The following is a 14357-nucleotide window of genomic DNA, read 5'->3' as shown; positions in this document are numbered from 1 at the left end:
GTTCCTTGCCAACCCCTATGATGGTTGTTGATAGTTAAACTAAATAATAGAAGCAATCATGTAAGAGTTAGTAAGGAGACACAATTGGGCGAGCAAATATGAGCTCCCCATCTAAGTAGGCCACCCAATGTTGGATAAAGAGCCAATGTTGGATGGAGAGGAAACTCTTTCCACCTATGAGCCAAGGGGTTTTATATCATGCCCCTGGGCTTAGTTGTGGCAAATTTGCCAAGCATCCTATCTTGCATTCCTCATCAATCCCTACTATAGTTGATTATTGGAAATGAAGTTATAGATTTAAGTATGTGATACTAATTGCTTATTTAATTTAGAAAGTTAAACAAATATTGTATGGTTTAATTATAGTATATTCTAATCAAGTATACCCCAATTCGGGGACCTTACAAATGAAATATTAGGAGGTTGGTAACTCGTAAAGCTTGTTACCCATTTGTTTCAACTTCAGACGCTTAGGATATGCCTACCAACTCGCTACATGTTTATTAATAAAATAATGTCTCCTATGTTAAGATTATTTTCATATTTAATGGTCACTTCTAGATATTGTATATATCTAGTGTAATAGATTATTTCTATTATGTATGTTTCTTTTTAGAAATGTCTCTTTATTCAATTATTTTACCAACATTGTATCAGAGTCTAGATCATATTTTTCGAAAAAAATTATAATTTCTGTATGAAATTATTAGTACTATTTTTTGAAAAAGATTTGGCATTCAAAAGTTTTTGTTCTACAAATCGTACAACTTCCCCTTGCGATTAGGATTCCTTTAAAGAATTCTCAACATTTGTTCTCTCATCATGGCTATTTTTTCTAGTCCTTGGAGTTGTTTCACCTATTGTGTTTTTTTATCAGTTAGTTTCACCTGTTGTGTAATTGTGCAAGCTAACAATGATGAAAACCCTAGATCATTTTTGCTTCAAACTTCACTTTTGTGTGTTTCTTCACATTTTAGCACCAATTTCGTGTGTTTTAGTCGAGAACATAGGACAACATATGTCTCACATTGGGTGACATCTCTTTTTGGTATTTCAGAAGTGTTGTTTGTCTTACTTCCTCCTGCAACCTTCTACATCTCACGCACACAACTCATTTCTCATAGGGATGAGATATTTCATGGGTAGGTCTCTCTATTTGTGCCCTTTATTATCCATCACAACCTCCTCTGTGGCCTCCGCAACTAATTTCGGCCTTCTTTTGTTTGTCGCTCAATCTCTATGATATCTTGCAACACCCGTTTTCTATATCATACTTGTGGTATCAGCTTCAGTTTAGTTAATCATGTTTTAGGATATTCTCTTTCATATTCTTGTCTTACTCATGTAGACACTCACCATATCATTAGTTCAATGCTCATATTGATATCTTCATAAGAGAATTTTCAGTGTTTAATAACTAAGAGTAAGATAAGTATTCAAAATTTGGAATTCCTCAACTAACATGTTCTAGATCATAACTTGATCACATAATTTAAATCACTTATACATACCATCTAGTATATGGTACTCGTTAGATCATCCTTGTAAACTTACAAGTCACCTAAAAAAGGGTAATAGATCCATGTTTTCCATTTACATAACCTCGTCCTTAATGCCCATCTTATCATAATAACATTCCATCAGAATAACCATCCCATGATAGAACATATACTTCATCTCTAAACAATATAAACAGCTCAGTATGTCTTGTTATTTCATTACCATATAAAGTCAACATCGCATGTGTATTATACATGTATAGCAATGTGTCGAAGGGTAAAAACATGATATACTATGAAAGATCATCATACATCTAATCAAGATCATAGAGGTTATGTTTAACATGGTACCACACTATATGTATCCCCATCTTCTAGCATTTGGACTACATGCCCACACATAATTCCTAAGACAGGTGCAGTTTGATGCTTGTATGTTTTGTCTACCATATTTTGAATGTGGCTTAGACTCTGAGTTCACAACACTCTTACATTTCCATAGAACTCTACGTTTCATGCTGAAAAGTGTATATATATAATTTTTTTAGCTCAACCCATCCTTGGGTCATGGATTTGATCATAAGCATCAGAAATAAATTTACATAGGGTTCTTATCGAGTAGCTCATCTAAGCATGCTCATCATTCGCCTGCAAATATTTGGAAGTTTATCTTTTCCATTACTGTGACCTAGGATTTCATGCCCATCTTATCAGTGTAATGTTTGAAGGAAAAACTTAAGCCAAACAAAAGTTACATCTATAAATAGGCATTGATAGTTTCAGTTATGCAAGTGTGCTTACTCCCTACTGAAGCACAAAATGGCGTTCTTGTCATTTAATCAATATCAAAAAGGATTATCATTGTTAAAAATACATGTTCACAATTTTTTTTTTTAATTTTTCCTTCAGTTCGCATACAAAATAGATAACAAAATATTACTACCATTTCATATGAACAGGAATATAATTGCATAAAGTATATTGCTAGAAACATGTAACTGAAAAGAAATATCTAGCCATCATCATGGTTTAGATAACATCGTATCAAGGTTATAGCAGCTGGTTTGTATTTTGCAAGTCTCAGCATTTGGACCTAGTTTAATCTTCTCATTCTCTACTGAGAATGGCCCTCCCTCCTGGGATAAGGCACATACACCATTATAGTCCTGCCACCCAAGCATACTGGTGTTTAGAATGTCCACTTAGTAATAGGCAGGCATGCCTGATTAACTGGCACTACCGACAGCTTGTGATCAACTTAGGCAAGTATGCCTCTAAACAACCTTGGCCAAGGATTTAGATGGGCAAATGAACAACCCTAATCACCACTGCTCGACTTGCCAATCATGTCATTTTCTTTAGTTCGGATTCATCTTTATGATTTTGCAGTTTATACATCTGTCCATTTCATATGGACCATACCATCATCTCAACCCTTCCCGGCCATATTGGATGATTTCCCAGTGTGATTTTTTTCCAGCTTGATTATAAAATATTCAATTTTATAAAATAAATCTTTTTCAACATTACATTATCTTTGGGTCCAAGTTTTCAGCGTTGAACCCAACACTCTGATACCATATGTAATGACCACTTTTCTCGGGTCTTAACTAACAACTATCATATCAAAGATAAACAGTTATTACTTCATATTCATAGGAAGACAGTTATATCAGTTATGTTCATGTGAATGAGATTAATAGTTACAATTTCTTAAACAGAAAACTCATAACTAACAATTGAAAATACCATCTATGAATTTACCCAAGAATTTAAAATCTACATACCGTGGAGTTCGAAATAGAAATCAATCTAGGGATGCTTCTACAAAACCCAGGATAGTCCACAAATACCACTTAGGATCAAATGATGATTACGATCAAATACTACTAATATCAATTAGGGCATCAAATACCATTGGATTATTTAGAGCATCACATACCACTGTATCAATTAAGGCATCAATTACCATTGGATCATCTAAGGCTTCAAATACCACTATATCATTTAGGGCATCAAATACTACTATATCATTTAGGGCATCAATTACCATTGTATCTTTTAGGGCGTCAATACAATTGTATCATTTAAGGCATCAGATACCACTGTATCATGTAGGGTGTTAGATACCACTATATCATTTAGGGCATCAAATACCATTGTATCTTTCATTTTCTTTCTATTGCTAGTTGTGGCAATAACATAAGATTAGAAGATATACTATAATCAATATTCTTATAAATAAAAAACTGAAATAACAATCCATCAAATAAACCTATCTCTTGCAAATAAATATATTCCATATTTAGCTAGAAGATCAACCAATCTAACTAATTAGCAATTTCATTGATGAGAAAGATTGCTTCCATTAAAGGAAATAACTGAATTCAATGATATAAATTAATCCATCATATCTTCTTACTTGAATAAACATCATAATAGTAAATTACTTGTTATCAATAAATGTTTGAATACTTAACTTCTCTTTGTTTGATGCACGTCCTCACATCTTGTGGAGAGGGGAAATATTGTCAGGGGCTTAACCTCCCAACCATGGACCTCAAACTTATCCCCACACTTTCTCTAACTAGAAAGACACTCACTACTTGGAATAGACATGGAACACCTTGTCAACCACTTAGCATTCTAGTATTTAATCACACCACTCGACTTTACAACAGAGAATGAATTGGACATGCATGAGCTTTTAAATGATTCCTTTTAAAATATTAAATAACTGTTATGTCAGAATTGATTTTGTTTCTTGTTATTGCAGGTTTCTATCTCTCGCCCTTTCACCATTTTCCTTAGCCATAAAGTCGAGTGAGTCCCAGGTGTTTAAATCTCAGAGTTTAGCCAACTCATTTTGCTAATTCCTCAGCTGATGTAATAATATTTCATGTTTCAATACATCACAGCTTATATGACTCGGGAAAACTTAAGGCTTGCAAAAGAATATCATTCGATTTTGTCATACAGCAGTAAGATAAAGATGCAAAAACATATCATAATCAATGGTTCTTGACTCAACTTGGGAAGTTCTAACTCACTAAGCAACTATCTAGTGACATTAAACATAGATGATGTATGGCATTTTATGGAAAGAATCATTGCTGCTGTAAATATACGCACAGTAGTAATTGATTAAAAAAAGAATATTATATGTCATTCGGATATGGTATGCCGACCACATAACCTGATTAGCTTGTGAAATAGATGAGCTTTTGCTGGACGCTATCAACCAGTCCCTTCTTGTAAGATATTCTGAACACAAACTCAAAGTGATTATCAATCACAACTTCCAACAGAGGAAAAGAGAAGAAAATAACGTGGCAAGAAATTCAGAGATCAAATTGTGAGGGAGGAGAATTCAATTCATGATATCCTATGGCTTCTCATGGCTTCATAAAATAAAGATATTCGAAGTAGCAAGCCGTAACTCATGAACGGTTTTAAAGATTTGTCTTCTTGATTCTTTGATATCGAATGCCAAATGTGCATTTTGGCCTCTTATAAAGAAAATAAATAAATTTGGAATGAATTTCAAATTTATGAATCAAAGAATATTATAATCATATTTATTTACTTGCACGTAAATATATTTTATTAAGATGGTACATAGTAAATGTTTATCCAAGGTCGCACCTTTTCAATATGTATAACTAAATACATTTGATCTTCTTGTACATGCATTTAAATGTACATATTAAATAGATAAAATGTAATGGCCCCTTTTTGGAACATTAGAAATATTAAAGGACACATCTATATGATATTAAAATTGACTATGAAAGCGTGAACTTTTATTATAAAAGGTTAATATAATATTCAAAGTGAGCTAAAGAGGACAAGAAAAGATAAGACGAAAAGCCAGAGGGAAGTTGAAGAGTCACGGGGAATAAGACGAAAGCTAGAGGGGAGTTGAAGAGTCTCAGTTTGTGTATTAAAAAGGGAAAGAGGCTCATTCCTGGGCATGCTATATTCAGATTTCAATTCTCTCTTGTGAGAGTATTCAGAAAGCTTCAGCTTTCAGCCATTGTGAGGATGTAGCCCCTTGTACCGGCAGACAGTGGACACAAACCCAATGTCCGTGGAGGCATCAATTCAGGTGTTTCATATGTGCTTACAGGTTCTTTTCTTAAATTTTTCCAACCTGACTGTAAAGTTGTATTTAAGATTGGATTTTGGAAGCTGGTTATTGTATTGTTGTTGTATAATGCAATAACGTTGTTTTAAGGAGTTTTTATTTGAGTTTTACTGGTTTTATACTGTGGTTGTAATGCATCTTCATATGCTTAAATCTTGAGGATTATTTTGAAAGATTGAGTTAATATCTATTGGTGTTTTCAACTAGCTTTTTATTGTGTCTGCATATGTTTAATTCTGAATACATTTTAAAGGGAAAAAAATGAGTAAATATCCGGTTTGGGTTTTTGGGACATTAGAAATATTTAAGGACACATCCATATGATATTAAAATTGACCATGAAAGCGTGGACTTTTATTATAAAAGGTCAATTTAATATTCAAAGTGGGCTAAAGAAGACAAGAAAAGATAAGACGAAAAGCCAAAGGGAAGTTAGAAGAGTCACGGGGAATAAGACAAAAGCCAGAGGGGAGTGGAAGAGTCTCTATTTGTGTATTAAAAAGGGAAAGAGGCTCATTCCTGGGCAGGCTTGATTTTATTATTTAGATTTCAGTTTTCTCTGGCGAGAGTATTCAGAAAGTTTCAGCTTTCAGCCAGTGTGAGGACGTAGCCCCTTGTACCGGCAAACAGTGGACGCAAACCCATTGTCCATGGAGGCATCAATTCAGGTGATTCATATGTGCTTACAGAAATTAAAGTATTAAGAGGTCAACATCAAATGTTTCATCAAAAACATTTTTTGTGAAAGGTTATAAGACAGCGTAACCTACCAACTTGGGTGTTTCGGTGAGTGACAGAGGTATCGATCTATTGAGTAGAGCAGCCTAGTGAATTTGACAAAGGCGTAAAATTAATAGTGGCAATCTATGATTAATGCATAGATTGGTGCTTCAGTAAGCCTATGAGTGCATTCGTGTTCTTCATCTAGTTGATTGTTCTGTGTGCCTATGGACGGTGTCCAATATGGAGGGGAAAATAAGGATAGATTATCGCCATAAATCAACCTCCCGGCAAATGGCTTAAAATGATATGGCCAAAGCTTTTGAACTCATTTGTTAAATTTTTGTGTTTCTTACTCTACCATATCATGATATTGGCTACATAACTTTTCCTCCATGTGCAAAATTGTATGCTAGATATATCATCCTACATAGATTCCATTGCTCCTATCAGATTCAGATTGATAGTAATTTTCATGTTAGGAAGAATTCCAGGGAAGTGTAAAGCTTCGTGGTTAGGGAAAAAGTCTCCAACACCTTTCCCATACATGGTGTACTTGGGAGAGATAGATGGCAAGAGTTCCTGCAAGGATTGTTATCAACTATTTATATTATGTAATCATAATGTCATTGTATTCAACCTAGCCATTTAAATTTTTAATGCGAAGGAATATGTTTTCATATGTTTTGCCCAATTTTGTATTATGTACTCAGATTTTATGTCAAAAAAAAATTTTCATATCTCTATTTTTTTCTATTTTTGTGTAAGTTGTTTATGATTTTAAGGCACCAATAGAATGATAGACAATCCACATGCAAATCTCATAATGACATTAAGTCAGAACAAACTTTTTGATAAAACAACTGGTAAAGGTGCAGCAGTCAACCACAATACATATCACACTACTTTTGAACACTTTTACAGTTTCATAGTAGGCAACTTTATTATTCTAGGACTGCACTGTAACTTAAAAAAGGGGTTTACTCAATCAAGTGACAGAAAACTATCCATGCACTTAAACCTCATTCTGAGATTCCTTTGGTGATTGTATACCCACTTCCTACTTCAGATGAACACAAAAATGAAAAGTCTCATTTTATAATACTGTTCATGAAGTTGTAAGACCTACTCTCATTCCCATTACTACAATTGTTTATCAAATGATTTAATGTTTTTAAATGGAATTGAAAGATATTTAATCTCATCTTCCACAACTGAAGTCTTCAATAACTTTTTCCTAACAATCTCACATCAAACTAAATCTGCTCACCCTATGTGAGTACGTGTCAGCCACAAGCTATTTATCCATTTCAATAACATCTGCAAGGCCAAAGAAACCTATGGGACCCCTTAAAATAGCACACACTCCAGAAAGAAAAACTCCTCCTTAAGTTCACTCCTCCCACTTCCAAATAAAACCACGCATAAAAGACCAAAGCTTTTTATTAGATAAGAGGAACCAACAACTATTATCATAACACAGTTCAGGGACTTGAAAGATTCAGAAGATATTAAGTGTTCCACTCCATGATCTTCTATCAACACTGTAATATTTCAAGTCTAATTCATTGCTTATAAATGAATATAGAAGTCTTTAAAGTTGGAAAGGATGATATGGAATTTATTTAATTAAACATATGTTGGGACCCAAGCATCACTCGTCTGTGATCGCTTGGGCTTTCAAGATGTTCCCTTCATGCATGTGCTGTAACAATTTGCAATCAGCAAGCCTCCTTCATATTTAAAGGTTTTTCTTGTCTGCAGAGTTAAGATTTTAAGGGTGACCAAATGTGGATTATATATAGATACATGTTAAACTATAATGTTTCATATTTGTGTAATTTGCATTTTAAATTTAATTTAAGTACTCATATTCTGTTCATTGCTCAAATCAGGATTCCTTGTAATGACTTCAGGAAATATATGTATATTCCAAATTATTTCCTTTCTTTTTGAGTAAAGTTTATGACAATAGTCTGGCCATTGCACAAGGAAAGTATTTAGTGCAATTTCATGCAGCAATGAAAACTGCAGTAGAACATAGTCTACCCTACATATAGGCAGGAAGTATATGGACACTCCAAATTATTTCCTTCACTAAATGTAATGCTTATGAGTGAGCTTATTGTGGCCGGTTCCCCAATAAAGTATTCCGTGCAATTTTATGCAGCAATCAAAAGGGCAGTAAAACAGTGTCTACCACATAGGCAGACAATTATTCACTACACTTAGTAGTAGAACTTTGTCTCTGGTGGCTGTAATGATGAAAAAATTCTGGCATCATATACTTCAGTTATTATTAACAGAATCCATTTGCTTTAAAGTATTTCTTCTGAGATATGATTTCACCTTAATGTGGCCAATATCACATGTACAGTAAGTAGTTCATGCAATTGCATGCAACAATCAAAATCACATAAAATGGTGTCAAAATCGTAGTCTAATTATTTGCTATAGTCGGAACTTAGTTTCCTGCTAGTGGACATAATGATGAAAATTTCCTGCTATCAAATAAACATTTTCTTCTGCTTTTAAGTATTCCTTGCAATATTTTTTAACCTTGACATAGTCATCCCACATAAGCACACATTTTTTTCCAGTTGCATGCAGCTATTGTAAGTGCATCGAAATGGAGTAATATATGTAGGCAGATAATTCTTGCTGCTATCAGTAGTAGACCTTGCCAGTAGTGGACCTTAAATGACAAACTTCTGGAATTATATGTATCAGAGATAGTTTCTTTTGTTCAAGTAATGCTTATAAGATTGATTAACCTTAACATCGTCATCTCAAGAAAGTGTACAGCATTTTGTACAATTTCATCCCACAACTAAAGAAGCTTTAATCTAGAGTCAATCCCCTAACTACTCACAATTGATAATACAACTACCTAACAATGACAATATAGACCCAAACAAGGTCAGTTTTTACAGATTTTAACAATAGTTGGTGAAGTTTGCTAAGTGCAACCTTAAGAAAATTGAAGGCAGTAATAAGTACCAAATTATTTAGAACCACAGAGGAGATGCATATCGACAGAAGGCTGAACAACCACAAAATCCCTTTTACCAAATACTAAATATTAAAGTCACATTGAAAAAACACTCAATGGGACTTGATGCAATGAAAGAATCAAGAGTAAAACACCTGCTCAAAAACTTAAGAGATAATTGAGAATATTTATTAGAAAGGCATTTAAAGCTTCACAGGAAAAAAAAGAATATTTTACTTTCCCCAATAAACTTTCTCAACGAACACACATAAATCACTTCTGAGCACCATTCCAATATGCCATGCACAGACAATTTAAAGGTATTTGTATTTTTAAGCATGTTATATACTATGATGCATAATCATGCAATTCAATCCAGGGAACATCTCAACAAGCGGAAGAAGCATACCAATGTAGCATGTATCGGTAAGTTGCCAAAGGCTTGACATTGTTTGATTTCACTTATGGTCGAATTTGGGGCTTACTTGGACACTCATCAAGAGCATTGTGACTTCTTGGGTATACAATGGAGTCACAGACACTGCTGATTGACAAATATTTCCAGAATGAGTTCCAAATGTAACCAAGTAGAACACTTTGAAAAGGTTGTGTGTAGGTTATGTTGAATGTTTAACTCTGGTTGGTACATTTCTTAAATAGAAAACAGAAAATATTTTAACTTGTCCTAAGAAAATAACAAGCCAATAGCATCTTAAAGGCTAGTATCTGGGAGACACTCATTCTTAAGAGGCCAAATCAAAGGACCATTTTGAAAGGAGGAATATATGCAACTTATTTCACATCCCTTATTTAATTTAAGAAAACTTGATTGACACACAAACAAGCATTGTCATACAGAACAGCAAAGCAGCATACATGCTTACCCCTGCTCTGGCAATCTGAATACACGAGGCTTTGGATTTCCTTCTTGAGGTATTGGTGTCACTGAGCCAACTTCCATAAACCCAAAGCCCATTCCTAGTAAACCTTCCACAGCCTCCGCACTTTTGTCGAAACCTGCTGCAAGTCCTATTGGATTTGAAAACTTTCTTCCCCACACTTCAATTTCCAAGATAGCTGGATCTGGTCTCTTTTCCCTTGGAACCAAACCACGGGCTGCTGCCCATATTGCAAACCGGTGAGCATCCTCTGGATCCAATAAGCTGAATAGAGGATTGATAAACTTTGTTCCTGTGAATAACCATCCACTACAAAATCCAAAAGGATATGTCAAAAAAGGAAACTTTAATCATTATCATATACCATAACAGATTTATTGAGAAATACAAAATAATTAAGCAGAAACTCCAAAACTTTTATCATCCAATGTTTTAGTACATGAATAGTGTGATAATGTATAAGAGCCTCTATCCCTTTTTGTAACCATTATCACAAAGCTAGTTTTGTTAGTTTGTTAAAAAAATATTTGTTCCACGAGTATTTGTCATGGTTTATTTATTCCAGTAATTATCAAAGGGAGTTGTTAAAGATAAGATAAATGAGCATACAAACTTTCCTACACTATAGATGTAATTCTTATAAATTAGACTTTAGTGATTGGATTATTAAACAAATGAACTGAAGTACAGTACTATCTCTGTGTAAAACTTGCAGCCTGAATTCCAATATGGTATCAAAGCAATACTTGTTTGTCATCAATCTCATCCTTAACTAAGAAGTAAAGCATCTTGCGAAGAGCACAGTGTGCGTTTTCCATATCTAGTGGTGTAGAGCATTGTTTTATATGTTTTATTATCAATGCAACTCAACTACCAGCTTGAGATCTCATGGCAGCTCGTTAGACAAAGTAAAACGCAGAGGTGAAAGAGAGGAGATTAAGATTCCGGAAGCAATCGAGGATGCACTGAGTCAGCATTCCTCCTCACATTCTCGGTGAATTGCAGGGCTTCCCCTATGACCAAGGTTGTAGAAATGGATTAATCCCTTAGGAGAGACCATTGAAGGAGTCACTTTCTTCCCTGCATCTCTTGAAATGAAATATTCCAAATAGGAAATAGTGTAGATTTTCAAAACATCTACTATTTGCAATCTAAACTAATTTCCAATTAATTATATGAAATGAGTGAACACTAATTCCAGGTTATTTGCCCTTGGAAGAAAATTAGATATAATCATTCATGAAACCAGTCTAACAATATATATATATATATATATATGTACAAATACATATACATATATATATATGACTTACTTATGCCAAAATATTCAACATAACTAGGAGTCTGGGACTACTACACATATTCCTGATTTGTATTAACCATTCAACTCAGAATGCATCAGAAATTCTGAACCAAAAATGTATGCCCCTTGCCTTTGAAGACTATCGAACCTAGAGGTTTCCTAGTCTATCCACTTCTAGCTGCACTCCAATGATATTGCATTATTGCAAAGCCAGCACCTTCTATTCTAAGGGTGATTTGTTTCCCTACTCTTGGTTGCTCATGTATGCTTATCCCAGCCTAGCACTGGCATCTGCTAGCTTGATGTTTGCAGAGGCAACTACTAAACATTTAAAACATGACAATTGACAGTATTTGCATCCTGCAAATGACTCCCTCCAGGTTGACATCTGCAAATAAAGTGCATTTGTTTAATACCTTCTCTACAAGCATACACATATGTACAGATCCATCCAACTACCACAAAGTTGGCCAAGGACATAATTGCCAAAAAGGAGACAGGGTCCACAAAGGAAACCAATGCAATTATTTAATGATTTATTTTTTATATTGAAATCGTTTACAAATTTTGTGCTCATTCAAGCAACAATATGAGATTTACAAGCTTATTCAAGCTCCTCTCAAACAACCACGCTAGAAACAACAATTGGAAGACCAAGAGTCACAACTTAGAATTCCACAAAGATGTCCCTCTTGGGATTTGAACCAAGGTCTCCACAATGAGAACTTATCGCTTCAACCAACTAAGCTAAACCCCTTGGACATTTGATGATTTTATTTATTAATAAGTTATTTCATGTTTTATTTATTTGTTTATTTAATGAAAAATAAAATAAACAACCTGGCCGACATTAATTTTAATTGGGGTTGTTACAATTTACCCGTCCCAAATGCTACTTTTCCCCAAGCAAAATTAGATTTGAATCCATGCCTTCCTAGATACCTCACGTATATTTTGTTAAAAATTTAGCCCAGAAATCAATGATTTTAAACAACAATTAGAAAAGGGCCAAAACTGAAACAATAACACCAGAAATATCCTGGGAAAACCCTTCTAGAATGAAGGAAAAAACTCAACCACACAACAAAAATATCATTTTATTGATCATAAAAGTTCAAGTGTACAATATCCTTCGCTTGATGCGATATATATAATAATAGGAGAGACTCTTCACATTATAACCGAAGGTCTCTTGAGATTCCCATATCACCTATAATTAGTTACAACTCTTTGGATATTCATGCCTCAACGCATGCGAATGACACATGTGATTTTAAGTTAATATTCCAATAAATGGCATTTTCAGCTGACAGAGACTAAATTGAAGGCATCTGTTATTTTCGTATGTATGAAATGCCACATTCTTGTTGGTGCCATTAATCACCCAATGGCAGTTACGCATGTAAGGAATAAATCAGTAATATTGACTTTCAAATGAAGCTACTAAACTTAACACTCCATCTTAGCAAATATAAAATCAATTAACAAGTCATGGATTCCATCTACATGACAATCCAAGCATGTTGAATGACACGTCATTATGCTTATTATTTAAAATTAACCATAAGTGTCATTTTCAGCTGAAGGTGACAATAACGGTAATAACATCCATATTTTCGCAGCTACAATCTTCAACATATTTGTTAAGAGTTATAATGTAATATTTGGCCTATAATGGTCATTTAAGTCATTTACTTAGCTTTCAGTAGGTTTATATTTTTTAAGTCAGTTAGGTTTTCAGTAGCTTTATATTTTGTAAGTCAGTCAGTCAGTATTTAGTAACTTTCTTTTCTATTTTTAGTTCTTAAACATTCCATCATGAAAAGATCTTCCTATAATTGCTTATATAAGGAATATTCCTCCCCTCGTTCAATACAACAATCAACTATCATTTCATGGTGCATTTTTTCAATAAAAATTTGTGGTCCTTTTACCTAGAAATTTCAAGGAAATTTCTTCATTGCCTGATACTTCAAAACAGAATTCATGGGATTTTTTGGCAAATTCTTTGCTTAATAAAATTCATGGTCTTACCTAAAAATTCTTTTCATGAAGTCATTGAATGATTTTTTATGAAAATCATAGGTATTTTTTTGGATGTGTACTGCCCACCAGGGTTGCTGAGTACCATATGACAGTTTTTCACAATTTTTTCATCAAAAAAATTGTGGGTTTTGTTTTTGGTACAACATAAGCGTTTATTTGTTCATGCAAAGGGATTTCCCAGTGCTGCAATACCATGCAACAAATGTTATCTCGACTAGCAGAAAGTTTTGCACAATTTTAACACTAAAATCGTGATTTTCCTTGTCATAGGCATTTTCTGTATTTTGATACATAATGAGGCTTTTTGATTATTTTTTCACAAAAGCATGGTGCTGCTTTGCAGCAGCTTTTTTTCTATGGTTTCTTGCCATGGTTTTTTGGTTGCACTAGGAATTCTATGGGGAAAGGCATTCATGCAAAAGTACTAGAGTAACACCAGCACTGGGGTACGTCGGTACACCGAGACAAGTTTTTGGGACAGGAGACAAAGGACTTCAATTTCAGGACAGCAGCAGGATGGTGGGGGGACGGCGGCGAGGGGGCAGGGGGGTGTTGTATACTATACATATGGAACTTGAAATACTAGTTATGAAATGATGTTTCGGGATACCATACCAAATTGAAATGCTTGAACATAGCAAAATTGCAACACGAACCAGAACCATTAAACATCCAACATAGTAAAATATCCAATAGTAACATTCAAAAATCAAAATTCAATTAAAATTCAAGTACCCTTCCTGGAGGCAGC

The 14357-nt window shown here is 34.1% G+C and overlaps 1 protein-coding gene across 2 annotated transcripts in view; it reads right to left on the bottom strand.

The window, feature by feature from the left end:
• LOC149551400 (pyrimidine d) overlaps positions 1-14357 on the bottom strand; it is a 152056-nt gene that overhangs the window by 115543 nt on the left and 22156 nt on the right. For both annotated transcript variants that reach the window (XM_089786916.1, XM_089786915.1), the window contains exon 3: positions 10243-10566. In XM_089786916.1, the coding sequence (XP_089643042.1) occupies positions 10243-10566 (324 nt within the window). The remainder of the gene's footprint in view (positions 1-10242; positions 10567-14357) is intronic.

Source organism: Cupressus sempervirens, chromosome 6 (genome assembly GCF_028749045.1).
Source record: "Cupressus sempervirens isolate cs-2001-9-10 chromosome 6, ASM2874904v1, whole genome shotgun sequence".
Lineage (NCBI taxonomy): Eukaryota > Viridiplantae > Streptophyta > Pinopsida > Cupressales > Cupressaceae > Cupressus > Cupressus sempervirens.
The sequence above is the reverse complement of the archived record's forward strand: the minus strand, read 5'-3'. Positions and strand labels throughout refer to the sequence as shown.